This window comes from Populus euphratica, unplaced genomic scaffold, assembly GCF_000495115.2.
Source record: "Populus euphratica unplaced genomic scaffold, PopEup_1.0 scaffold140.1, whole genome shotgun sequence".
Lineage (NCBI taxonomy): Eukaryota > Viridiplantae > Streptophyta > Magnoliopsida > Malpighiales > Salicaceae > Populus > Populus euphratica.
Window position 1 is genome coordinate 95691 of NW_011500028.1, and position 24138 is coordinate 119828.

Sequence of the window (24138 nt, forward strand, 5' to 3'; positions counted from 1 at the left end):
TGAGTGAATGGACTAACTTGAATGACATGGTGGTATTGATTTCTTTAGCCCAGTCAATGAATGGCTCAAGTGTACCGTTATTTGTTAATGGCTCAAGTGGAGTTTCTTTCTTCTTGTTTGAAAATGGTAGTAATCAATAAGAAGGGAGCCATATGATATACAACGGGCTCTTTCTAGATAGTCTTTGTTTGTGTAAAAAGCCGTGCAGGTGCTTTTGACATTTTCGTATCAAAAGCATCAATATGATCCTTTTCGGCAGCACCGCGTCCTAAAGGCATAATAACCAGACGGAGCCAAAGCTTTTTTGAAAATATGCCATGACTTGGTCACATTAACTACAAGCTGCAAGGCGTGTTGGTTTTCCCAATCATGCTGAACTTGACGAAATAGAAAACAAATGGGGTGTGACTTGATGAAGGTTTTTAAATACAATATGTATCAGTTCAAGCTTTCAGAATTGTTTGAGTTGATTTGCCAGGTACATGATGAATAAATCAAAGGGGTGGATTATCAGGCTGGAAAGATCTGGCCGAGACAAGGAGATGGTCCACCACTTCAATTACACGCTGGAACCCGTCCTCTTTTTCCTGCTAGCATACGTTAAACCCATGTGAATTGCCTCTTGTTCAATATTCTGTTTGAATTATAGCAATCTCTCTATGTATGGACCATGGAGTTGTTAATTTATTCCGAATTCCAATTTCTAGAAAGGTGTAGGAGAAGTCTTCTTTTGGGCGGAAGGAGCTTCCACTCGTCGGGTCACCGATCCCGTGGTGGATTTGGCAGTTTACTCACTCTTCAAGCATCTCTTCATAAATTTTGCCAAGATGGAAGCCAACTTGTAGTTCAATACAACGAAATAAATTGAAGAAAGTCTGAGAACTTCAGAATTGTTAGCATCTCCATCCAAAAGGCAGCACGCCCCTTGTGGTTAGAAAGAGAGTAGTTTCCAAGTAAATGAAGATTTGTGTGCCTGATTGAAATAAACTCATACAGGAACGAATGATTCATGCTCTCAATGCTTGAAGGTCATACTTCGTAACATTCCGCATGCAAACAATATCATATGACAACAATTTGGTTCCATGGCCAAGATAAATAACAGGGTTCCATAAGATCAAAACTTCTAGCAACCAAATTGTAGCTCGAGGATACAAGTTTCATACCATGAGCTCAACAAAACAGCATAAATAATAATCGAGTTTCTTTCAGTCCTAGAAAAGAAAAGGTCCGAGGAAAAATAAAGGAAAAAATGAAACCAGCCAGCATTATTAAAAGCATCCTTTTCCCCCCCAAAAAAAAAAAATGAAAGTAGAACAAAAGGTCAGTGTACCCAGTCATCACTTCACTGTTATAATCTTGATGACAGATGCAGTTCCAACCCGGTGCAGAGCCACCACGGGATCCCCAGTCCTGCAAAGTCCCTTCCCCTTGGCATGTTGAAGGGAAAAATCCAAAGCTTCTTCTGTTGTCTCAGCATTTGAGGCTTTAGCAGATCCTGCATATAAAACCGGCACCAACCCACGGAATATAAGGCTATGCCTTGCAGGAGCTTCATCACTGCATGACCAATCAAAGGAATCAGTCTGAATCTCTGGGACAACCACGGACAAAATGGGTATGCCCGGTCTGTATTTAGCCACCAGTTTTGCAGTACTTCCTCCCCTGGTTAAAACCAGTATAAGAGATGCTTTTACTGAATTGGCAGTTCTAACAGCAGATGAGGCCAGACTCTCCAATGGGCTCATGGGCACAGGTGAGTGTTCCATAGTTCTTTTAAAGACATCTCCATAATCAAGCGTGTTTTCAGCTTCTATGCATATTTTGGCCATGGTCCGAACAGCGAGTTCTGGATAAGCTCCAGCTGCTGTTTCACCACTCAGCATCACACAGTCACTACCATCAAGAACTGCATTGGCAACATCAGTAGCTTCTGCTCTAGTTGGGCGGGGGGACTTGATCATGGACTCCAACATCTGTGTTGCAGTGACAACTGGTTTTCCTTGAATGTTGCACTTGTAGATCATCACTTTCTGTGCAAGGAAAATTTTTTCAATTGGGATTTCCATTCCAAGGTCACCACGTGCCACCATAAATGCATCTGAATTTGCTAAAATATCATCAAAGTTTGCCACTCCTTCTTGATTTTCAACCTACCACAAAAGTTTCAAAGGAAAAATAAAATGACAATAAAACATCATAAAGCAACCATCTAAGCAACAAAGACAAGTGTTTAATTTTAGAACAATTATTTCATAGGCTTCTCAAAATTTACATGTAGATTGTGACCTTTTCTACATGTTGCTCGCATGGATTCTATCTCCTGGTAAGGTTTGGCTAACAAACAATACATACTCATGCCAAGCAAAATAGTGAAAAGAACACATGCTAGTGTAAATGCCTGGATCTGACTGCCAATAAAACCAGGTAGAAATTTTTTTTCTTCTGTCTTAATGTAAATTTTTTTTCTTCTGTCTTAATGTAATCAACATACCTTGGACATCAGAAGGATGTTCTTGGAATGCTCTCCAAGCAACTTCCGAACCTCCACAAGGTCTGAGCCTTTACGAACAAAAGATAAAGCAATCATATCAATTTTATTGGGAACCCCCCAAGCCAATATATCTTCCTTGTCCTTCTCTGTCAAGGTTGGAAGATCCACTATAACTCCTGGGAGATTAACATTTTTTCTCTCACCAAGAGTTGCAGAATTCTCACAGCGACATCGAACCAAACCAGCTTTTGTATCACAGGATAATGCTGTAAATGATATTGTGCCATCTGCACAAAGTATTACCATTCCAGGTTTGACGTCCACAGCCAACTTTTTATAGCTCATGCAAATCATATTCTCATCACCCTTTAAGCTATAGTCAGTAGATATGGTGATTTCTTGACCCTGTTTGAGCTGGATGGGTTTCCCATCCTTCAGGAAACCAGTACGAATCTCCGGTCCCTGTGAACAAAATGAACAAAATAAGTGCTGTTTTTAAACCTATTACTTTTAAACAAAGAGCCTGACTTGGAACTAAAACTTGACCCTAGAAATGACTAAATGATAAGCAGCTTTAGTTAGCAGGTATGGGATGCATTTTCACTAAACCTGTATTCTATCTTGAATGCAGCATTCTGTCTGGCCCCTGCCCCCAATTTCTTTCTTAGATGTGAAGAGTTTGAATAATGAAAACGAGTTTAGAATGGCTGATTACATTCAAAAGAACATTTTCTCTTACGGATGATGCTTCATGCTCTATTTAGCTTCATTCTATTTGATTTTCACTGGCATACTACTAAAGACAATTACTAGTAAGAGCCTAACCTCCACTCAAAATTTAGGATGAACAAAGTTGCCAAAAACAGTTGCATTATGAAGTTCCACTTTATATTGCGCATCACAAACAAGAAATTGATTAGTGATGCATATGCCAAGTATTATCAGTCATATGCCATGGGCTATTTTTGATATTCAGGCGTTGACTAGAATGGAATAACAACTTCCATAGTTAAAAGTTTTTCGGAAAACAACAACAACAAAGCCCTTATCCCAAACTAGTTGGGGTTGATTATATGAATCTTGAACCAATTTTTACCCTAGCGTTGACAGAGGAAGCACAACCTGCTTGCTACTAAAATATGGCGAAGTCTTTTAAAATCCGATAGAGAACATGATTGACAGAATAATATCCCTTCGCTAAAAATTTTGTTGAGAAAAATATCAAATGATCTCCACCATTTAATTAGCACATGAACAAGCCCCACAAACTCAGAAACACCATAGCCATAAAAAGATAAAGTAACTGATGAAAAAGGCTGCTAGACATGATTCAGTCATTTCTCAGTCCGTACTTGAAAGCTGTAGCGCAGCAACTAAACTCAGTTAAGACCCATTGGCGCAACTTAGTTTGTTCATTTTTGTGATCAAAATAAAAAGCATCTATCTTCCATAGTTTTCTATTGAGCCAAAGGTGTAAGAATGGGTCAGAAATATATAGTAACACCCTATTCTATGTATAAAGAGAGCTTTATTGGAGCAAAACTAAGAGAAATCAACACACAGTAAAATCAGGTGTGATATTTCTTTCATGTTTTCGGTTCAGTACTGAAATAAACAGGTCAAAATGTTCTCTTAACTCAAATTAGGGAAAACCAAAAACACCAAAACAGATTTGAGAATAGAAAACGACAAAATCCAAATCCAAATCCAAATCCAAATGGACCAAAAGCTCCAAACTCCGGCACCCAAAATTACAAGAAAGGAAAGGATATGAATGATGGTGTAAGGGTACAAAAGAAGAGATATAACAAGGAAGAAACAGACATACACAACCTTTGCGCACAGAATCAAACAAACAATTAAACACAGACTCCCAAAAAAAAGAGATCAGAAATGAAAATAATCACAAGATCAGACAAATAAAAACCAGTTTCGAAAATATATAGAAAACAGCAGAATCAGACAAGATAAAAGTAATAAGGTAGAAGAAATGAAAAGCCCAGATGAGAAAAAGAAAACCTTGGTGTCAAGCATGACAGCACAGAGAATGCCAGTATTGACCATGGCGGCCATAAGATTATCAAGGGTTTCTTGATGATAGTCATGAGATCCATGAGAGAAGTTGAAGCGAGCGACGTTCATGCCAGCCCTCAAGAGTTTTTCGATCATAGGGACAGATCTTGATGCAGGTCCCAGAGTACAGACGATCTTGGTCTTCGGCCTCATCTCCATAACTCTTGCTTCTGCTGTTACTGCATCTCCTCCACCGTTGCTGGCCGTCATTTATTTATCAGGAGGAGAACAAATTTAGGACTTGAAGTTTTAGGAATTTATCTCTCTGTGGTTGTGTTGCGTGTTTTACCCAATACTACACACTAACTATATGTATATATAGAAATGACAAATAGAGAAAGAAGTGGATTTATGGATTTATTTTTTTTTATTGTTATTATTCTTGGAAGGGTTGTTTGGCAAGATTATTTAATTATTTGTTTATAAATGAAGAGACCAAGAAATGGGAGGAGCATAATATATCTATCTTGAGAAGCAAGACAGGATTAGGAATATCTTCTTTTTTGTTAAGGGTGTGAGTGGTTTGATTTATACGATGGTGTAGGGCATGACTTTGCCCTTTGGTAGGTGGCAGTCACGCCCATAGAAATTTGGTTATCACATGTACAAACCCATCGGCTGCTTCTGCCACCTTCCCCCTCCCTCTTGCTAGCTTCTGCTTTAAAGGACTCTCTCTCACACTAGCTCAATCCAACTTAAGATGTTTCCAATTCGCGATTTAAGTTTTTCCTTCATTGGATTGAATCATTTACTCTTCATGAGTGGATGTAAAGAGTCACAAATCAGACGTCAAGAGGCGCGTTGAATGTGAAGTTGTTCATGTGTATTTCCAACCAAAGAAAGTAGAGATGGGTGCTGTGTCTAAAGCCACATAACAGTAAGGCACATATGAAGTTGTTCTTAAGTGAATGGGTTACGTATAGGAGAACTTTTTGTGATTTGATCAGCAGATTCTGATGGACGTAGACGGGAGTGAGTTTGATTCTACGAGGGAACGTTCATCCATTTCCTTGTAATTAATCAAATGGCGGGGGGGGGAGAAATCCACTTGTTAGAAATCCACGGATATGAATAACGAAAGTAAAAGAAAGGATCTACTATTCCAATTCCATTTGACTTTCAGAATAGTCACGATTAAGAGGGTTAGGCCACTTACCTTTTCTTTTGTTTTTTCATGGCTCTATTGGCATCACTCAGCTAATACATCCTATTGCCCTCGTGCTTGATTAGCAATGACCCGAAGCACAAGCTGTGTGTAATTTCCCATAAACCAAACTGGCCCTGGGACACTGCGAAAAGTACACAAAAGAAAAGAGAGAGAGAGAAGACGTAGATTAGAGGGACAGGACATCAATCCAAGCACAAGCACCGCACGACATCCAATTCTCAATCTGTAGGCGGCGAAGGTGGCAGATGTCATCAAAAACTGCTGGCCATTTGAACCACAGAAGGGGTCAGTGCCTCTTACTTTGATTTTTAATTCATCTGGTCTCACCTCAACGGTCATGCTTACCCCACCATGCTTTATTTAATTTAACAGTGATAGTCGATCTCCAAAACCAGAGACGGTATTTGATCATAACTCATGTGAGGTTGAAAGAAATGCGTGCTTTAGTTTTACTCGTATCATAAACAAAAGACACCAAACTCGAAAGTGATGACAATGAAGAAAATCATAGGGATCAATAGTGGAATCCTGTATAGGGTCTTGCTGAGAACAGCTGGAGTTGCATGGAATCACAAATCCTAACCATCCTTGTGCATCGCGGACACCATGATTTGTGAGTTTCAGGCACGGCTGCCTGTCCTTTGCGTCGCCCTTGTGTTACGATTGCATGGATTTTGGCACTTCCATGGCACAGAATAAAAAATAAAAAGCCACTGCTAGGGCAACATAAATGCTCTCTATTATTGTACTAATGATCCAAGCTTAGCTCAATAGAAGTGTCACTATATTTATCATTAGTTTAACTACGCCAGACTTCGTCATGATTGCTCCCATGCCTCGACCCAACCTTCACAATGAATTCGACATGTTACAAAAGGTGTGATCCAGAATAGAAAAAAATTCGGGAGCACTGTTCTAATACCGCTCAAAATTTCTCACTACCAACCCAAAAATGAATAGATGAGTTTTCAAGCGATCAGCATCCTCTAGAATGTTTGTGGTAAACTCATTCAGGCAAGTTAAAGTTCATCATGGCTCCTTGGCTGTTGTTTGTTCATCAACTCTAGTTTATTTTCCAGTTCCTGTCACGTTCAAATACATCAGAATGTTCAATGCAGAAAGTACGAGTTTCATTCTTAGAAAGTTTAATTACCTTAAGCTTTCCTTCTATGCAAAGGGCTGGGGTAGACAGCAATGCCACATACCTTGCACGGGAAGCTTAAAGGGTTAGCCAGCAATATAAAGCATATGATCACACACAAAAATGGGCATAAACAGGTCCTTACTCGCAACGGCTTGGTTCATCTACATCTGTAACCTCATTATCCAGTCCGCATCTTAGCCTGACCTGTAACTCACAGACATAAAGACAAGGCAATGAGTCTTTTCTTTATTGTATTTTATCTCTATTTGCCTTGCAGCTCTTGTTTTTAGGTCGAAAGTAAATATTGACACCAATCCAGGTGTGAATTTAACGTCTAGACTGAAATGGAAAAAACAAATTATCTTCATTGACAGAAGTTCATATCAGTTTCACTTTCACTTTCATTAACAGTTTGCATACCAATTTAAGATGTTGAGAGAAAAGAAAGGAAATATAAAATGAAGTTAACAGATGAAATGAAGTCAGAACTCTTCTTCTTCTTTTCCCTTTCAACTAGCATGGACTTATGCCCAACACGTTTACAGCAATTGTATTACTTGTTTCCTTAATTTCTTTATCCTGGATGTTATTGCAAAATCGAAAGAAAGTAATTATGCCCATCACGTTCACAGCAATTGAATTTTTCCGTAACATGATTCAGCATGAAAGTGTATGCACCTTCAAACTTCGATCAGGCCCATTCCAGCACCTATCCCCATTTGAAAAGACCATAACTCGGTACGAGTCCTCGAATTTCTCCCAGCGCCTTACCCAAAAGAAAGAAATTATCAGTTACAGAGAGAATAAATACCATGTAAGCTAATCAATACCCAAAAGAATAAGATGCTTAGGTTCATCTCTCGCATGGATATCCAGGTTAAATGAAAGAATAAACAAAATGTTGAGAGCATCCCTAGAAAAGCATAGCAATGCATGATTTTTTTCCAGATGATCCCATAACATATGAAGGAGGCAGGGAGATTTCTAGATAAAGAACAAAAAGAATTCCATAGACACATTACCCCAAACGAGTTGTTGAGGGGCCCTCTGACTGGGAAGCTTGTTTGAATGAGCAGACTTTGTAAACATACCTGAGGTGTGAATTTCAATTGTCAAAAGGTAAGATAAATCAGTGATCACAACTGAAACAGAAAAGGAATATAAACTAGCAGAAGCAAGGTTGTGAACTTGTTCTGCTTGCTCTCAAAACAGCGATCATAGAATGAATAGAACTCCTTCTCTGTCCCTGAAATATTAACCTTTACAGTTAACTAATAGAAATATGCTAATGCCACAGGGGTGCATGCACGTACAGCTTGTCAATACTAACCAGAATCATGTTCGAGCTTTTGTGTCAGCCTTGATATCCTTGACTGTATTTTAGACAACTTAGCACTGGACTCATCGTATTCCTTGCGTACACGAGCAGCCTCTATAGAAGTCAAAAGGTAACTGGTGACCTGATTTTCACCCATTCATTTCCAACATTTAAATTATTCAATAGTAACATAGTGTTTTAAAATTGACCTGATTTATCCACTGGAGTTTGGAATAATTTAAAGGCTTGTAGAATGCTCCTAAAGGTTTGCTGTATATTCTCCAACCAAGATGGATTACCTGGGGAGGTTGTATCTGACAACAAGTACCTAATATCAGCTCCTTAAATAAAAAACAACTGAGCACAAAAGGCAGTGGCAACAAACAGTTGCAAACCTGAAAATTCAACTTCATCATCAGAGTCAGATTTATAAGGAGCATCATCAACATCATCGTGAACTTCCTCTTCATAGGTCTCATCTACATCATCTTCTCGATCAACATCATCATCCTTGTCAGTTTCATCAGCAGTTTCTGAAGCATAGCCATCATATTTCTCATCATGCGTGTCATGGGCCATCTCTTCCTGGTCTCCATGGTCGTTGTCCTTTGTATCCCTAACTTCCTCAGTTTGCTTCTCTGAATTTCCTGTCCAACGAGAGCCAACAAGGCGGCCCAACTCTTCCTTTGACAATCCTTTTGCATCAGTGGATTCATCCTTCTCCTGAAGACAGCATTTAGAGAAACCACCAAAGGTAGTCAAGATGGTGAGCTTCATGGGATTATCATGCCATAAGCAAATCATCAATCAACAAAAGCATGGTGAGGGACAAGAGGATTGTCATGCCTTATGCAAGACTGTAATACCAACTACTGGTAGTATATTTTAAACTTTTTCTAGAGAACTTAAGAGGGTGTTTGAGAGCGGTTGCTTTTCAAATTGTTTTTCATCTAAAAATGCATCAAAATAATACTTTTTAAAAAAAAATTATTTTTAACATTAGCACATCAAAACAATTTAAAAACATTAAAAAAAAATTAAACAAAATTTGTTTTTTAATTTTTATGAAACATGGTTTGCACTACGTTCCCAAACGGTGTCTAAGGAATGGTGTACAAAAAAATCCAGGAAAAGGGTGATTCTACAGTGAACCCCTCATTAAAATGCAATTATAAATGAGCCAGCCAAGTGTCCTAACCCCTATGTGAGACGGTCAAATGAAGAGCTAAAGCTTGATCTATGAATCCCCAATCAACAAAATATGGGAACAGGATAAGTATCATGACACTACTCTTTTTTACATTAGCTAGGGGTGGGGTGGGGTGGGGTGGGGTGGGGGGCTTACATCGTCGATTTTTCTAGAGAACTTAAGAGGGTGTTTGAGAGCGGTTGCTTTTCAAATTGTTTTTCATCTAAAAATGCATCAAAATAATACTTTTTAAAAAAAAATTATTTTTAACATTAGCACATCAAAACAATTTAAAAACATTAAAAAAAAATTAAACAAAATTTGTTTTTTAATTTTTATGAAACATGGTTTGCACTACGTTCCCAAACGGTGTCTAAGGAATGGTGTACAAAAAAATCCAGGAAAAGGGTGATTCTACAGTGAACCCCTCATTAAAATGCAATTATAAATGAGCCAGCCAAGTGTCCTAACCCCTATGTGAGACGGTCAAATGAAGAGCTAAAGCTTGATCTATGAATCCCCAATCAACAAAATATGGGAACAGGATAAGTATCATGACACTACTCTTTTTTACATTAGCTAGGGGTGGGGTGGGGTGGGGTGGGGTGGGGGGCTTACCTCTTCCATAGGTTGAGGATGAGACACCTCATTTCCAGCATCATGGCCAGTTTCAGGCACAAGTGTAGACTCATCCTTGATTTTTGTGGTGACAGGCTCTTCATCGTCTTGTCCCTCATGCTATATTAACAAGGAATGGCATGTTATATTTTTGACAGTGACCAAGCTGCCAAGACAGTGTAGCACCACTTTCCAGGAGTAGTAAATGTGTACAAATGCACACTCTTTTTTACCTTCTCCACTTTGCTAACTGGAGATCCTTCAATTTTGGAAGCATCACCACTTTCATCTTCAGCTCCATGATCAGCAAACTCGTCCACAACATCCTATTAGAGATTACAAAACTAAAACAGAATTAGCTACAGCATTGAGTTATGAGTGCATCAATTTCTTCAAACCAAGTCAGTCATCTTTCAGCAAGCATTTTGTACATGGGGATAACCTACTCATTCAAACAAATGGAACATTTAAGGGTATTGGAGAAACCTCTTTGCAAGAATAGGAATAAACCTATTCACTTTTCTATCAAATCAAATTTCGATATTTCTAGCTCATTTTTTTAATTTATGTCTTGAAAAAAATTAAAATGATGGTGGCGTCAGTGAATTTAGAATTTTTGCATCAAAATATGGAATGGATATGCAAATGCAGAGAAAAAGATTGGGATGCATCTTTCAATTTTTATATGGGCTAATTTGATCAGTTTATCAGAAGAGTAATTAAGTTTGGAGGAGAATTGCTGAGCAGGTCAGGAATGCGGATATCTACTTGTTCAGACCACTCCTCTATGCTTTTAGAAGATGTTATAAAGAAAAGCACTTTAAACATCCTTGACAAATTATGAGAGTTTGAGTGTGTGCATGCTCACATAAAGGTTGATGAATGATGAACATCAAAATGAGCAATCAGTCAGACCTGATATGCAGGAGAATCATCCAAAACACCAATTTCATCATGTTTGTTTTCCATATCTTTGTCTTCATTGTCGATTTTCTCCTCAGCGCGGCCTTTTTCTAGTTTAGCTCCCCCCATAACTGCACTTTTATCCCCATTGGCCTTTTCTTCAGCTTCTTTCCTTTGTTTCTCTTCCTTTTCTTTCTGCAAACGTTCTTTCTCTTCTGTCTTCTCTATCTGTTCTTTGAGCTCTACATGGGGAGGTGAAGCAGAAGAACATTTACACAATTGTTAACTCCACACGTGAAGAAACGTACAGAAACACGCAGGTGTTGTTAGATATGTCAGTCTATCTATTTTTACAATGCTCAAATCTTCTTCAACGAGTCTAGCAGACTTAAAGTATAACAGTACAACATGGAGAAAAACTATACTACACCTTTAAGCTGTTCAACAAGCCCTTTTAGTATCTTCTCCTCATTTTTTAACTTGGACAGTTCAGCCACATCTTTGGCGAATGCCATTTTTGCTTTTTCAACTTCTCTTTTTCTCAACGCAACCCCTTCCTTATATGTAGCAATCTTTTTCTTCAACTTATCTCTTGCCACTTTGCCGGCTTCCCAGCATGTATTTGGACACTTAACTTGGCCATCATACTCATCACTCCCATCACAACAATCTACATTATGAGGCAGTCAATACAAACTACAAGGAAGAAAAAGAGAGAGAAAGAGTATAACAATACACATATTATTATTTTGTTTACATGTAGCTATGCTTACCACAGATGCCATCATTGACTCTGGAAGAGAATAAGAAAACGGGATCATGCCCTGCATTTCTACAATAGAATTGCCCACCGGGGCATGCTGATGTGCCTGCATTGCATCCATAAGATATCTAGTAAAAGAAAAGGTAAGAATATACCAGTATTTTTTGAGAAAAGGAAGTTCCTTTTATTGTTTTTTTCTTCAAAAGGGGGCTAAATGAGATGTCTACAAGTATCAAGACAAACTTTTAATGGAAAAGAGAAAAAGAAGAAATGCCCAGTTGCTACAATGGGAAGATGTGTGAAGGCACGAAAGACATATAAGGAAAGAAGAAGCAAGAGAAACAGACCAGGCTCATCGGTACCATCAGGGCAATCACAGAAGTCATCATTGAGGTGAGCCTTGGTGAAAGTAGCGGATCGATCTTTACATTTTATAGTAGGTGATGATGTCTTGTAATAATTCTCATCTGGGCATCCCAGAAAGATAAATACAAAAAATTCTCAGCATGATGATGATGATGTTAGAGAACAAATCGAAAAACAACATAAAGGTTAGAAAGATGGGGTAGAAAGGAAGGAGTGACCTTGAGGAGGGATTCCAAGAAAAGGGTTAATTGGAACAACAGCTGATGTAGCAATGGAAGCTGCAGTGCATAAGAGTGCATAAACAATCGGAGGAAATAATATGAAGAAGCTGCTGCTGCTCTCTCCTTTCATTGTTTCTTTTTTGTTATTATTGTTATTATATATTCGTTACGCTCTCTGTGTATCGAACAGCAAAGCAAGAAGATTCTGACTCTGAGTGTGAGAGGGGAAGAGAGAGATAATAATCAATTATTGTGTGAGCTCGGAATCAGAGACGGAGGACGATGGCAGGCAGGGGCAGGGAAGGGAAGGAGTTGATGAGTGATGTCAAGACGACGCTGTCTCCATTCCTTGTATTTTATTTTGTATTACTATCTACCAACTTAATTAATTAATTAATTATGTATAATACTGAAGAAAGGATAAAGGTAAATTAGTTAGGTTTTAGGTTTATTTTTAAAAAATTACCGGTTTGACTCTCCTAAATTTCAGATCATTAAACTTATAGATGTTAATTTTAAGATTTAGTTAGGATATAATATTTATATTAATAAAAAAATAACAAAAACGTTGGAAAATAAAATAAAATTATCATTATTCATTTCAGTGAGAGGAGAGCAGAGAAGAAATTGAAAAAAATGGAGGGAGGCTCACTTTTAGGCTGTTACAAGACCCATTTCAATTCCTCCTCCTCCTCCTCCTTCATCTCGTTACTATTGCCATTACTATTCTACTATAACTACTACCAGCAAGGCAATGTCAGATTGGTAGCCTCAATTTCGTACCCACCAACAAGAAGAAGAAGAAGAAGAACAACAACAACAACAACATTCTTCCTCTACCATTCACATGCCACCGATTGATAAGACTGGGAGGTTTTGCAGCCCGGCCGAGAGCTCGCTTTGTATGCCCCCCCCTCGATCTCTCATTTCTTTTTCTTTTTTTCTTTTTTCCCTCTAGAGAGAGAGTAGTTCTTCCTCCTTGCAACGGCTATCTAAAGCCTTTTTACTTTGTAAGAGAAACAAGCATACTGGGCATTTGGAGCCATGGAGAGAAAGGGAAGAAATTACTACCTTGGGGGTGCTCTTGTTTTTGCGTGAAATACTTTGCACGAATATTTTCATATCCTAGCATGTTTGCTTTGTCAAAATATTAAAATATTTTTTATTTACAAAATATTTTACGCAAGATAAACCGGAATGAATGGATGCGTTAATTTTTATTTTTTAATTAATATAAGTGTTTGGACTCATTTAATGATTCGAGGTGAGGTTGAAAGTTGAAATTAGCCCAACATACGGCCCATTCCGTATGAAACGAAGAGCAGTAGGGCCCCTAGATGAGGTAGAACAGAAAGGCCCATACGTAGCGGCTGCAACGGCCCCCGGGGGTTCTAGGATTAGGGTTTTCCGTGCCCCTCCCTCGTAACTCTTAGCTATATATAACAAGAGAGGCAGCAGAACTAGAAGCAGCAGCGGGGCTAACGCTTTCTGCATCTTCTTTTAGGGTTTCGCATGCATGCTGTTTGATTGTGTTTGTTAATATGAATGAAGTAAAGCCTGATATTGCAATTCTTTGGTCTTAATGAATAGATTATTGGCCAAAGAATCTATCGTTAGGCAATAGTGATGTATATCTGTATGTATATACATGCATGCATTTTCTACCTTTAGCTCCGACTGTCCTTTTTTTCTCTTGAAGAAATTGTTTTTAGGGTTTGTTGGTGACAAGGTAGATACATCTTATTATATTTTGATCTTGTTCTCCTCTTTTCTTCTTTGATCTGTCTCAAATTTTAAAATTTGGTGTGATGATGATGATGGATGATTTATTGATTGATGGATGATGATAAAAATCAGACGGATTCCCACTGATTTATCCTATGATTACACAACCAGCTACTTCTGACACGATCTCATCTTCATCATCATCATCTTCAAGCACTTTTTTCTGTTTTTAATTATTATGATTATTATTAGCATTTTTCTTTGGGGGCCGGTGATGTAATAAAATATTTGCTACTCTTGATGGAGTTATATATAACTCCATTTGATGATTCCTAACCACCAAGATCTCTGAGGCCCTGATCTGTTTTTCTGTTAATCTTAAATACTGAAACTGGCTGATTTTACTTGATTTTGATTTTTGATTGTTCATCCAAGGGTGGTTTTGGGCTAATCTTGCCAAGGGCTGACGACGAAGAAGAGGGGGAAGAAGGTTGTAGGGATGGATAACCAGAGGAAAGGCAAGGCTTTTTTACTGTTTTTTGACTTCATTCATGAAAAAAAAAGAAGAGGAGGTAAAAATGGATCCTTTTAAATGGTGCAGATGAAGCTATTGATTTTCGAATTTATGCCATTTTCTGATTCCTCGCAAGAAGTAGAATACAAGTTGAAGTTTTTCATATGAGTTGTCTTTCCCTGCTTGATGAACAGGAATCAATGCTAGGTTCCTGAATATTGTCCTCGGCAGCCAGATCAGTCGTACGAATCCATAATTTAAGGTTCTAGCTCCCAAAATAAAAGGCTCCCGCACAATTTAGTTTGGCTTCCCTAGAATTGGACTGGAATGGTTTTATTTTCATCATTTAGTGGATGGAAATTAGCATCTTAATCCTGGGGTTCATGCATACAGATATACGAAGTTAGCTTGTTACCATGGAGCAGCTACACGACTGCCTTGCAACAAAACAAGGAGACTTGACAACCCAAATGGAGCTCGAGCGTTCGAAAACTTGATTCACCAAAATGAAGTAAAAAGAACAGAAACAAAAACTACCAAGAACTTGACAAGAAAACATGGACTGGAAATCGAAATATAGAAACCAAAAACGAAATGGGTATTGCTAGAAACTTACCGAGGGTCGGCTTCAAATGCGTTATGGAGAGCTTCACTGATTACAGAACAAAGACCCATTGATTTACCTGTGTGTTGTGACTGCTTTTGTTCTCATCGTTGCTGTTGAATAACGTTAATGCCTTGACAAGTTGAGAATTCAACGTTGCTTTGCAAACAGAAGCGACTAATCTTGCCATTGCACTTACTGCTAATAATTTCCCGACACACCAAAATAAAATTTAATTCAATCCCATTAAAAAAAGTTGATGATGTCCCAAATCCTTGAATGTTTAAGGAATGAGTTATTTAGTTTATTTCAAGAAGCAATTTTCTTAGCTCAAGAAGTATCAAATTAATGGTAAAAATTCAAGTACATGTAAAAACAAACTTAATCAAGACGACTTGAAAGACAATGAAATGAGTAATTTCACGAGAAACGTGATAAATGATTTAAAAGAATACTCTTGTATTTTAGGATTAAATTATTAAGAAAAAAAGTTCTCAAAACTTATAATTCGTGAATATTTATATTTCTTCAACTTTGCTGTTTCCAGGCAATAAAATTACTAAAGGATCACTTGTTTTTTTATAGCATTAAAAATAAACAAATATCTTTCTTAAAAAATCTTTCGGAAACCAAACTTGCTGTAATTATTCTAGTGATAGGTTTTTTTTAGTGCGTGTAGAAAGATCACAATCTCAGAAATGAATAATTCATGTAATTATTCTAGTGATAGGTTTTTTTTAGTGCTGGATTTAGCCTATTGCTTGAAGTTTAGCTGAATACAAATATTTTGAATTTAGCTTGTCACGTGAAACCAAACTTGCTAAATTTGGCATCCCAGCGCACCAAGTTTATATTTAATTGACAGCTTGTTTGAGTATTGAATCTAGCATCCCACCATGTCCATGTTTCTTTAGGTTCAGCCTTACAGTTGGGTGCGAATTTTGAAAGATACCTCCTTTGCCTTCTATCTTGTTCTGTTTTCTTTTCTTTTGCTTGAAAGAAATTAATAGCTACTTGGGAAATTGAAATTAATGGAATTCTTAAACTCCTCGTTAGCAGGCATATTGAATATACCCAGAACAGAGAGTCATTCCATGCAAACACATTAGATCCATTCATTAAATTTTGCTTCCTTCTTCCATCTGATTGGATTCTCTGGGACAATGCAAACTCACTTTACCAAGCCAATACCACAGGAAGAGAGGCATCAGAGTTTCCTTGGCCCGTTCTTCTCTGCCACTCCAAAAAAGTCAATTGCTAGGACTTGCAAGCTGATCTGAATCTAGCCAAGACGTTAGTCAACTGGGAAGCCGCCAGGATGTTTTCAAGAAAAACCTTCAGCACTTCTGATGCTTAATCTTATAACAGTCTGCTGCTCTCAACCACAACCACACGGCACACGCAAGGCAATCAATGAATCTCCCCCCTCTTGCAAACATTCCAAGAATAGAAGATTATAGCAAAAATAATGATGGATTGTGGTAATAATAATATTAGGCTAGAAAACTGTAAAGGAAGGAACAAGGAAGCCAAAAAAAGGGCATTAAAAGCTCCTTTTACTCCAATCTATTGCACATACTTTTCCAACCTTGTCAACCTAACGAAGGGGTTACATGACACGGCAGAAAATAACCAAACAGGAAAATAAGAATAACTATAGAAATTTAAGGGGAAAAAAAACAAATATCAAAATAGGAATATAATGGCCCTAAAGCAGAAAACCCTAAGCCCCCCAAAACCTATCATCTGCCATACTTCTCATTGCCTCTGATGCATCTTTAGTTTTACTAACCAAAAATTCTCAGAATCAGTCAGGTCTCCATTAGAATATGCAGTTCAAGTATGTTCTTAGCTCGAATCAGAGACATTGCCCGGAGACTTCTATGAACCATTTACCAGCTCTTTCTTTTCATCACTTGGCTTTCCATCCCATACCTGCACACCAATGCATAATGAGACCGCAAAAGTTAGAAAGTACTCTCGAAGACAGTGGAAAGAACCCATAAAAATAATCTAAAAAACAAGATAAACATATGGTTAAGATTAAGTGCCTGTTTCTTGAGCTGCTGTTGCTTGGCCTTCTCCTCCTGAATCTTCTTCTCCCGATCCTCATAAAACCCAAAATCATCTAAGATGCATGCTTTGCTGCTATGTTCCTTGAATATCTTTATCATTTCAAGCCCTTGCTCTAACTTGACCTAAAATCACCAAGAGTGCACTTTAGAATGAAAAAGATGTGGGGAAAAAACCAACAAAGAATTACACAAGCAACTATAACTACCTCTTGAGTGTCCCTGCTATTGGTTACAGGTTTGTTCTCATTGTTTTCAAGGGTAATATGCTTCAACAAACTGTTGGGAACATCCTTCACAAAGTGCCACTTCACAGGGAAATAGCCTGTCCACTTGTCTTGTTGCCAATATTCCACACTCTTGTCAAAATCAACTCGGCCTGTCATCTCTGCAAGTCCCACAAATTGCCCACTGGTATTGACCTGGAATAAAAAATTAAAGAGAAAGCTAAGCCCATAGCTATTGACAGTTGTCAAACAATAAATCAGAAAGATTGATAGCATCCCTATGCTCACCGAGAATAAAAGGAACACTGGGCAGCCACCAGATTTCTGCCCAGCCTCTTGATATGCTGCATCAAGCTTCTTGTTACCATTTGGTGTGCTAGCCCAGACATTGTATTTAATGCACTTATGCACATCATCCTCGCTGTAAGATTTAATAATGAAAAATTTAGCATCAACATATTCCACTGGGAAATCTGCTTTGTTATATTGTTCTCGATCAGGAACCTCAGTTGTCTTATCCTTCTCCTCAGCATTAGTATCACTTGATGGCACACTCTGCCCCTTGACTGCAACTGTGGAAGGAACAAAACCCTTCTGGTTTTTGAAATAGCCCTTGGCCCTAGGTCCTCTGTTCAGCTCATTCAAGCCATCAATATTCTCATTGCGAAAACCAAAATAACCATTGCCTTGCCCCTTGGGTTTATATTTGCTGTCGATAGGCAACCACCCTTGACCATTTATTCCTGCATTATAACCACCAGATCCAAAGCCCACGCCAGATTTGAAACCATTCCCATATTGACCATAGAGTTTGTTGGAATACATCCTATTCATATATCCATGAGTTGAACCCATGCCTGATGCCAGACCTGGGTGCTGCCATCCCTGACAAATCAAACAAAATCATCCATGAGAAAAAATACACTATAAATGAATGTTTGTAATTGGAAAAGCAAGGAATGTTCACAAAATGAGTCTGAAAATATTATGAAAAATCAAAAGTCAAACACAAAACTTAATATAGCCCAACTTCGATATACAGATTACCAATCAAAGATGATATAGCAACGTTAAAAGTCTTATAGAAGTGAAGAATCAGAGAGTAGACTGACAATGACATCAACTTAAGCTATCACAACTTGAACAAATAAGTAATAGAATGAAGGAGAAGGATTTAACCAACTGAATAAGTTTATTTTTCTGAACCAAAAGTTAGTTTATTTGAGAAGGATATTATGAACAGGTTATGAAGAATAAGTTGGGAGACACAATCCAGAATCACCAATTTAGTAAAAAATATGCAATAGATGGAATGTGGAAGATCATAGATGGCATACCATGAAATGAGAATTTTGATGGAAATTCTGATTTCTTGAAGATGGAGCATTGCTAGCCTTTGAAAATGAAGAAATATCAGTGTTCCTATACAGGCCATCGGAAAGTACAGAACTATCCAGCAACGGGATATCAGGCTGTAACCTATCAAAACAAGATCTCAGATCCTTGTATCCAGAAGCAGGAATGCCCTTTGTATAACTACCCCTTCCATATGAATTGTTATACTTAGGTTTGTAAGGAACTGCACCATTGGCTCCTTTAACATCCCCACCATTTGCAATGCCATTAGAATTCTCTTTACCTGTTTCCACAGGCAAAGACTTCTGGTCAGCAGCTGTTGTGATAGAAAGATCGCCTTGTGAAGGGGCTACGTGGCTGGGGATGAAGGGCTCACTGGTAGGAGTCAATGGCTGGAAATAGGGAGTAGGATATTGGTAGTGCTGAGGACCATATAACTGACCATCATTTCCCATTGTAGGAACTGGAGAAGCTGCTGGGGAATATGGGCCATAGGGTCCATACCAATAACCATGAGGATACATAGCAGATCCGTTTCCCTGAAAACACAAAAAGGCACATTAGACAACCAATTGTTTAGAAAAGAAAAGAATCTCCACTTATCGAAGAATAACAATGACACTTCTATTTGAAACAACTATCAACCATACAGATGTACTTACAGAAGTCATATCTACTCCTTCTGTATTCAGATACTTTGAGTAGTCGTCCCACTCGCCAGTTCCATTATAGCCTAGAAGACCAGCAGCGAGACATAATTTATCAAATTTACATTTCTTCTCTTAAAGACATCACGGTAGGAATAATTCAATACAGAATGCATTTGATATCAAAATCCAATAGCATTTCAGCATGTTAAACTCACCACCATAGTAGTACGAGGGATAACCATTAGGAAGATAGCACACAGTTGGATCCATGAAGTTGGATAGCACTGGGGTCACAGAACGGTCACTTGGCTGGATCTAGTAATAACCAAATTAACAAATATAAACACAAGCCTAAACCAAAGATAAAGATCTAAACTTAAAGGCTGCAAATTACCTTGTTGGTGGGCTCGGGCATTTCTAAGGTTTTTGTTTGTGAGTCTAGGGATAATTTCTGCAGCAAATCTGAAGTTTCTATGGAAATTAAAAGTAAAGGAATTACATATGTTCCACATCATTATATTTTAACAAATATTAAGAAAAAAAAGTCCCAACTTTGACTAGGAAAAACCAAGATATTTAGAACAAAAAAAGCACATCACCAAGAAGCAAGCTTTCAATAGACAAATCAAGCAAAATACAGAAAACCAAATCTCAGTGTGAAATTCAATTCACTTGTCCTGCATATATGCCAAACAAATCAATCTGACAAAGGCATAGCTATCAGTATAGTAAAAAAACACTCGAAGACCATCTCAAGTTCAACAACATCCCTGAAAAGGAAGCTATATAACAAACCAAAAACAAGAATCCAGCAGATCAAAAGAAAAAAAAAACAAAAACAAAAAGAAAGAAAACAGCAGCAAGTCAAAAGAAAAGGAAAAGCTCAGAAGAGTAAATAAGGATACGTTCAGCAGAAGATGAAAGGGTAGCCATGATAGATCTTGGGAGATGATAAAACCCTTTGGTCGGTTCAGTTGATAGCCGCCAAAGGTTTGAGCTTTTAGGGTTTTTGGGGGAGAGAGGGTTTTTTTCACTCTATGTTTGTGATTCAAATACCTCCAGCACCCTCCACTCGCTTCGATCCCCTATTTTTCTCTCACCCGCAGGTCGTTTAGTGACATCATCAATGTTTTTTCACTGGACCACGTGTCCTCTAGGCAAGCTGCGAGTTATTTATTTATTAGGTTTTTCGATTGATGAGTTTTTATCTGTAGGTTGGTTTTAACTTACCAAAAAAAAAAAGAGTTTTTATCTGTGGGTGAGATAGGTGAGGGTGACAGTAGGATGACTTAGGACTCATGTGGAAAGGGAAAGGGACATGGAGGCCACCATCCTTCCCTTGTAACTTTTATAAGGAGTCGTTTGTTTTTTAATAAAGCTGAGATCTTTAAATATTGAGAAAAGCACTCTCTCAACTTGATTTTTCTCCTCCTCTTTTTTTTCTTTTTGAAAAAGAAAAATTAGAATCCTGTCGCAATTGTGCAATGAAATTGTCATTTCCTGGGGATATTATCTTAATTTGTGTACAGATAGAAAAGAAAAGGAAACATATTTGATTGAAGATAAAACACAAGTTAAATCAGTTTTCAGATAACTTTAAAATCAAAACTAGAAAATATACACTTTATCTCAGCAGTTTCCAAACATTGCCTTAGTTGTACGCTGCGTTATGGGTCACAAAAGAAAGAGCAATGTGAAGTCTTGACGACAAAAGTAATGGCCCAATTGCAAGCCGGCCAATCCTTGTGGAGAAGAAGCAGCCGACAAGAACCCCCAAGATTCTTAACAGATAAAAAACCATATAAGCTGGCTTGGTATAGTGGTCATGTATCCGACCGACCAATCGATGAAGTAAAGTTCCAGAGAAGATCAATTATAATTTAGGTACTAACGAACAAGAGAGTTCTCATACCTGTTGATTCCACTGTGTAATCAACGGGTATAATCTTCAGGAGTTGTTTCTTGCTTCCTCTCTTTTCTCAATCCAACGATGGAAAAATAGTGGATGCGAACCTTGTCTGATCAATTCCTTCCTGTGCTCTCAATTCAGATGCTGCCGATCTTTTTCCCTTCCATGGCTATGTCTTAGAACAAAGAGTTTCTAGTGGCAAGCAGAAGCACCAAGGCATGTTGATCTAGGTACATTTTGTTTCTATCCATGTTACTTCTTGCTCACAGGAGGGAAACCAAACAAAGCTAAAAGGAAAAGAAAGGGCACAAGGATTTTATTCAATAATGAAAGGAAAACCAGTCAACTAGGCAGAAGCCTAACGTGATGATTTATGGTACAGTACATACACATCAATAAGACATGAAAATCCCCAATCTTCAATCATAAAAAGATACGCGTAAGAGCAACTAGGGTCTCAAGGGACCCTAAATACTGCTGCTAGCTGCAGTGGTATTAGATGCAAAAACACTAGGATCATCATCATCATCATCATTGCTGTTGTTCACTAACACAACCAACGGACTCCTAACTTTGTGGAATCCATCAGACCACACTATCTCTCCAAAATCATATCTCCCTTGAGATTTCTTGAGTGGTTTAAGTGTCACAAAATAAGAGAGTTCCTCCTTGAAGCATGAGAAGATTAAAATCCTAGGCCAGATTAGCACTTCGACTCCATGAGGCTTCACAATGCTAACAAAGTATATAGCAGTTGTTTTTCTACCCACATTTCTAACAGTTCTCTTAATGGTCATTGTGGATCGGAGATTGGAAACTGTGATTGAAGGGTAGTTTATGTTGGAGTTTGTTTGGTGTACATGAGAGCAGCTTGTGTCAGTCCCAGGAGATGGAAGAACCAACATGTTTATTTGATTTTTGTTGTAGCCAATGTTGCAGAGGAAGATAATGTAGTCTCTGGTTTTCATGTCATAAACTAGGCCCGGATCCATTGCTTTGGAAGGGTGTATGTGGCCAGCACCATTGTCAAAGGGGTCGGAAACTTCCCTTGATCCTCCAGCTAGGATGCTGTCAAATGTGTTGTCCCTTGTGTATGCTGGTGAGAGAACAGAACAAAATGAAAAACTTTCACACATAGCATTAAATCATACAAAATCTTTGTTTTCCACTAGGAAATGTGGATGCTGGATTTTAAGCTTCTAGCTGTAAACCAATGAAGAAGTGTTTCGGGGAGGATTTGGGGTCTTTTAGAATCTTCTTCCACATCCTATTCTATCCAAGGTTCAACTTCTATAAAAGAAAAGAGTGAGGAAAGCAAAGGAAAGAAGAAAATTAGGTGACCTTGTAGTGAAGTCCAGTAGTATTATAGGCATGCACCGTATGGTCCATGGACAACAATAGCATTGTGTGAACGGTACAAGAAAGGGTTTCTTTTTTACCTGTGGTCATTAGAGCAGATCTAATGGCTGCGGGAGACCAATCAGGGTGAGCTGATTTGAGAAGCGCGACTACTCCAGACACATGAGGGCATGACATTGATGTTCCTGATTGAAAGTTCCAATTCACACGGCGATCATCAAATGGTAACAATGTTGGAGAAGTCTTGGCGGGCCATGCTGCCAATATGGTAACTCCTGGAGCAGTTACATCTGGCTGTCATGAGAAAATAAATAGGAAAAATGTAAGAGAGCACAAGGAAGCGGACTGTAATTGTGTAAACTGGATATTTTTTGCAAGAAGCATACCTTGAGGATGTCAGGAGAAATTGGACTCGGGCCTCTAGAAGAGAAGGATGCTACAACAGGCGCTGGTGACTTTCCAATAACTGTTTTACTCGGCAATATCTTCACCACAGGATTCCTTCACGGTCCAAAACTTCCATGTTAGAAACTGTTCGAGTTTGTTCTGTAACTGCAGTGTATTGTTTTCTAGTTCTATTAGATGTTCCCATCCATTAATCATCCTTCTCACAATAGTAATTTTAGACTTTGAGTTGGTGATTTCCAGGGGCGAGGAATCTATGAAATATGACGAATCATTTCACTCACTGAGAAGATTGGGCAATATAGATTTGAATTTTATTCCCTTGACCAACATCGACACGCACTGTGGGTATGATATCAACATCAGCAATTTGCATGGTGGGAGGTTCAACGAAGATCAGTCCCAATCCACTGGCCGCCAAGACTGCTGCTTGTGCAATTCCAGCTGATGGCACTGGCCCTCTGTTGGAGAAGCATAGAATAATCTTCCTTTTAGCTACTCTTTTGTTCCAATTCTCCATCAAGCAAGCCCTGAAAAATGAATATGATGTGCTGTTGGAACAAAAGGAGTCTTACCCAAGAAAAATTTGATACTTAGACCTGCCTTGGACCCACATCTCAGTAGTTGCTGGTGTACAGAGATGTAAACGGTGATTTTCAACAACTTTTTACAACAAAAATTAAATCAAATACATGCTGTAGTGATCGTAGACAGAGAGGGAGAGAATGGTACCCATCAGCAAAATAGGAGAATGCGCTCACCAATCTTCCGTTAATCTCTTTTGTAATTAAGCTTTCCCCCTGTAAGTCATGACTACTAAATTAGCAGAACTGATTGTAGCCCATAAGCATATCCCAACACATACAAGCCAAGCTAGGTTGGGGCCTAATAGCGGTGACAACCCTAAATATAGAGCTAATAATTAAGATCACCCCACAGCAAAAATAGCTTCTACATCTCTTTCTTTTTTTTTCTCCTGCCATGCAAAATTATTTTTTGTGCTCCTTGCTCGTAATGCAAAAAAAAAAAAAAAAAAAAAAAGTGGTAAAAAAAAAACCCA

The 24138-nt window shown here is 38.3% G+C and overlaps 4 protein-coding genes and 2 long non-coding RNA genes across 11 annotated transcripts in view; 2 read left to right on the plus strand and 4 right to left on the minus strand.

Moving 5' to 3' along the window:
- The first annotated feature begins 286 nt into the window (after positions 1 to 286).
- On the plus strand, positions 287 to 1177 carry LOC105142289 (uncharacterized). Its single transcript, XR_845531.1, has 2 exons — positions 287 to 711; positions 742 to 1177. It is a non-coding gene; the product is annotated as an uncharacterized LOC105142289 (long non-coding RNA).
- LOC105142288 (pyruvate kinase, cytosolic isozyme-like) lies at positions 1068 to 4914 on the minus strand. Its single transcript, XM_011049851.1, has 3 exons — positions 4514 to 4914; positions 2495 to 2956; positions 1068 to 2153 (listed from the first exon to the last, which is right to left on the minus strand). The coding sequence occupies exons 1-3, from the start codon at positions 4775 to 4777 to the stop codon at positions 1341 to 1343; spliced, it is 1539 nt and encodes a 512-aa protein (XP_011048153.1). The 5' UTR covers positions 4778 to 4914; the 3' UTR covers positions 1068 to 1340.
- A 1308-nt stretch (positions 4915 to 6222) lies between these two features.
- Positions 6223 to 12624, minus strand: LOC105142290 (glucosidase 2 subunit beta-like). Of its 3 annotated transcripts, XR_845532.1 has the most exons (17): positions 12255 to 12622; positions 12018 to 12137; positions 11681 to 11776; positions 11338 to 11577; positions 10920 to 11149; positions 10238 to 10330; positions 10005 to 10124; positions 8593 to 8920; positions 8407 to 8511; positions 8210 to 8311; positions 8068 to 8125; positions 7902 to 7970; positions 7558 to 7645; positions 7022 to 7083; positions 6889 to 6940; positions 6682 to 6817; positions 6223 to 6582 (listed from the first exon to the last, which is right to left on the minus strand). XR_845532.1 is itself a non-coding variant. In XM_011049852.1 (16 exons), exons 1-16 carry the CDS (start codon positions 12385 to 12387, stop codon positions 6755 to 6757), a joined length of 1959 nt encoding a protein of 652 aa, XP_011048154.1. In that variant the 5' UTR covers positions 12388 to 12622; the 3' UTR covers positions 6246 to 6754. The 3 variants fall into 3 exon arrangements, 1 of the variants encoding a protein (XP_011048154.1); XM_011049852.1 differs by having other exon boundaries at positions 6246 to 6817; XR_845533.1 differs by lacking the exon at positions 8068 to 8125 and having other exon boundaries at positions 6246 to 6817; positions 12255 to 12624.
- Positions 12625 to 13585: 961 nt separating this feature from the next.
- LOC105142291 (uncharacterized) lies at positions 13586 to 15270 on the plus strand. Its single transcript, XR_845534.1, has 2 exons — positions 13586 to 14500; positions 14691 to 15270. It is a non-coding gene; the product is annotated as an uncharacterized LOC105142291 (long non-coding RNA).
- Positions 15271 to 16566: 1296 nt separating this feature from the next.
- LOC105142292 (uncharacterized) lies at positions 16567 to 20444 on the minus strand. 2 transcript variants are annotated; one of them, XM_011049855.1, is made up of 9 exons: positions 20311 to 20444; positions 19800 to 19876; positions 19621 to 19714; positions 19418 to 19488; positions 18737 to 19294; positions 17688 to 18284; positions 17382 to 17594; positions 17152 to 17298; positions 16567 to 17035 (listed from the first exon to the last, which is right to left on the minus strand). In XM_011049855.1, exons 1-9 carry the CDS (start codon positions 20336 to 20338, stop codon positions 16982 to 16984), a joined length of 1839 nt encoding a protein of 612 aa, XP_011048157.1. In that variant the 5' UTR covers positions 20339 to 20444; the 3' UTR covers positions 16567 to 16981. The 2 variants fall into 2 exon arrangements, with proteins under 2 accessions (XP_011048157.1, XP_011048156.1); XM_011049854.1 differs by having other exon boundaries at positions 19621 to 19720.
- Positions 20445 to 21604: 1160 nt separating this feature from the next.
- Positions 21605 to 24138, minus strand: part of UNE17 (Subtilisin-like serine endopeptidase family protein) — a 4632-nt gene continuing 2098 nt past the window's right edge. For 2 of the 3 annotated variants that reach the window (XM_011049858.1, XM_011049856.1), the window contains exons 6-10: positions 23811 to 23878; positions 23363 to 23629; positions 23060 to 23174; positions 22754 to 22967; positions 21605 to 22410 (exon numbers count right to left, since the gene is read on the minus strand). In XM_011049858.1, the coding sequence (XP_011048160.1) occupies positions 21782 to 22410; positions 22754 to 22967; positions 23060 to 23174; positions 23363 to 23629; positions 23811 to 23878 (1293 nt within the window). In that variant the 3' untranslated portion in view covers positions 21605 to 21781. The remainder of the gene's footprint in view (positions 22411 to 22753; positions 22968 to 23059; positions 23175 to 23362; positions 23630 to 23810; positions 23879 to 24138) is intronic. The other variant, XM_011049857.1, reaches the window with a different exon arrangement.

Coding starts and splice junctions, on each gene's coding strand:
- LOC105142292 (XM_011049854.1), bottom strand. CDS start 20,338: ATGGCTACCCTTTCATCTTCTGCTGAAC. Junction 19,489..19,620: donor TCCCTCGTACTACTATGGTG/GTGAGTTTAACA, acceptor CTGGTCTTCTAG/GCTATAATGGAACTGGCGAG. Junction 17,299..17,381: donor ATAGCAGGGACACTCAAGAG/GTAGTTATAGTT, acceptor TGGTGATTTTAG/GTCAAGTTAGAGCAAGGGCT.
- LOC105142290 (XM_011049852.1), bottom strand. CDS start 12,387: ATGAAAGGAGAGAGCAGCAGCAGCTTCTTCATATTATTTCCTCCGATT. Junction 11,150..11,337: donor GCTTGTTGAACAGCTTAAAG/GTGTAGTATAGT, acceptor CTCCCCATGTAG/AGCTCAAAGAACAGATAGAG. Junction 7,971..8,067: donor TTTGAGAGCAAGCAGAACAA/GTTCACAACCTT, acceptor TTCACACCTCAG/GTATGTTTACAAAGTCTGCT.
- LOC105142288 (XM_011049851.1), bottom strand. CDS start 4,777: ATGACGGCCAGCAACGGTGGAGGAGATGCAGTAACAGCAGAAGCAAGA. Junction 2,957..4,513: donor CTGTCATGCTTGACACCAAG/GTTTTCTTTTTC, acceptor TTTTGTTCACAG/GGACCGGAGATTCGTACTGG. Junction 2,154..2,494: donor ACATCCTTCTGATGTCCAAG/GTATGTTGATTA, acceptor CTTTTGTGGTAG/GTTGAAAATCAAGAAGGAGT.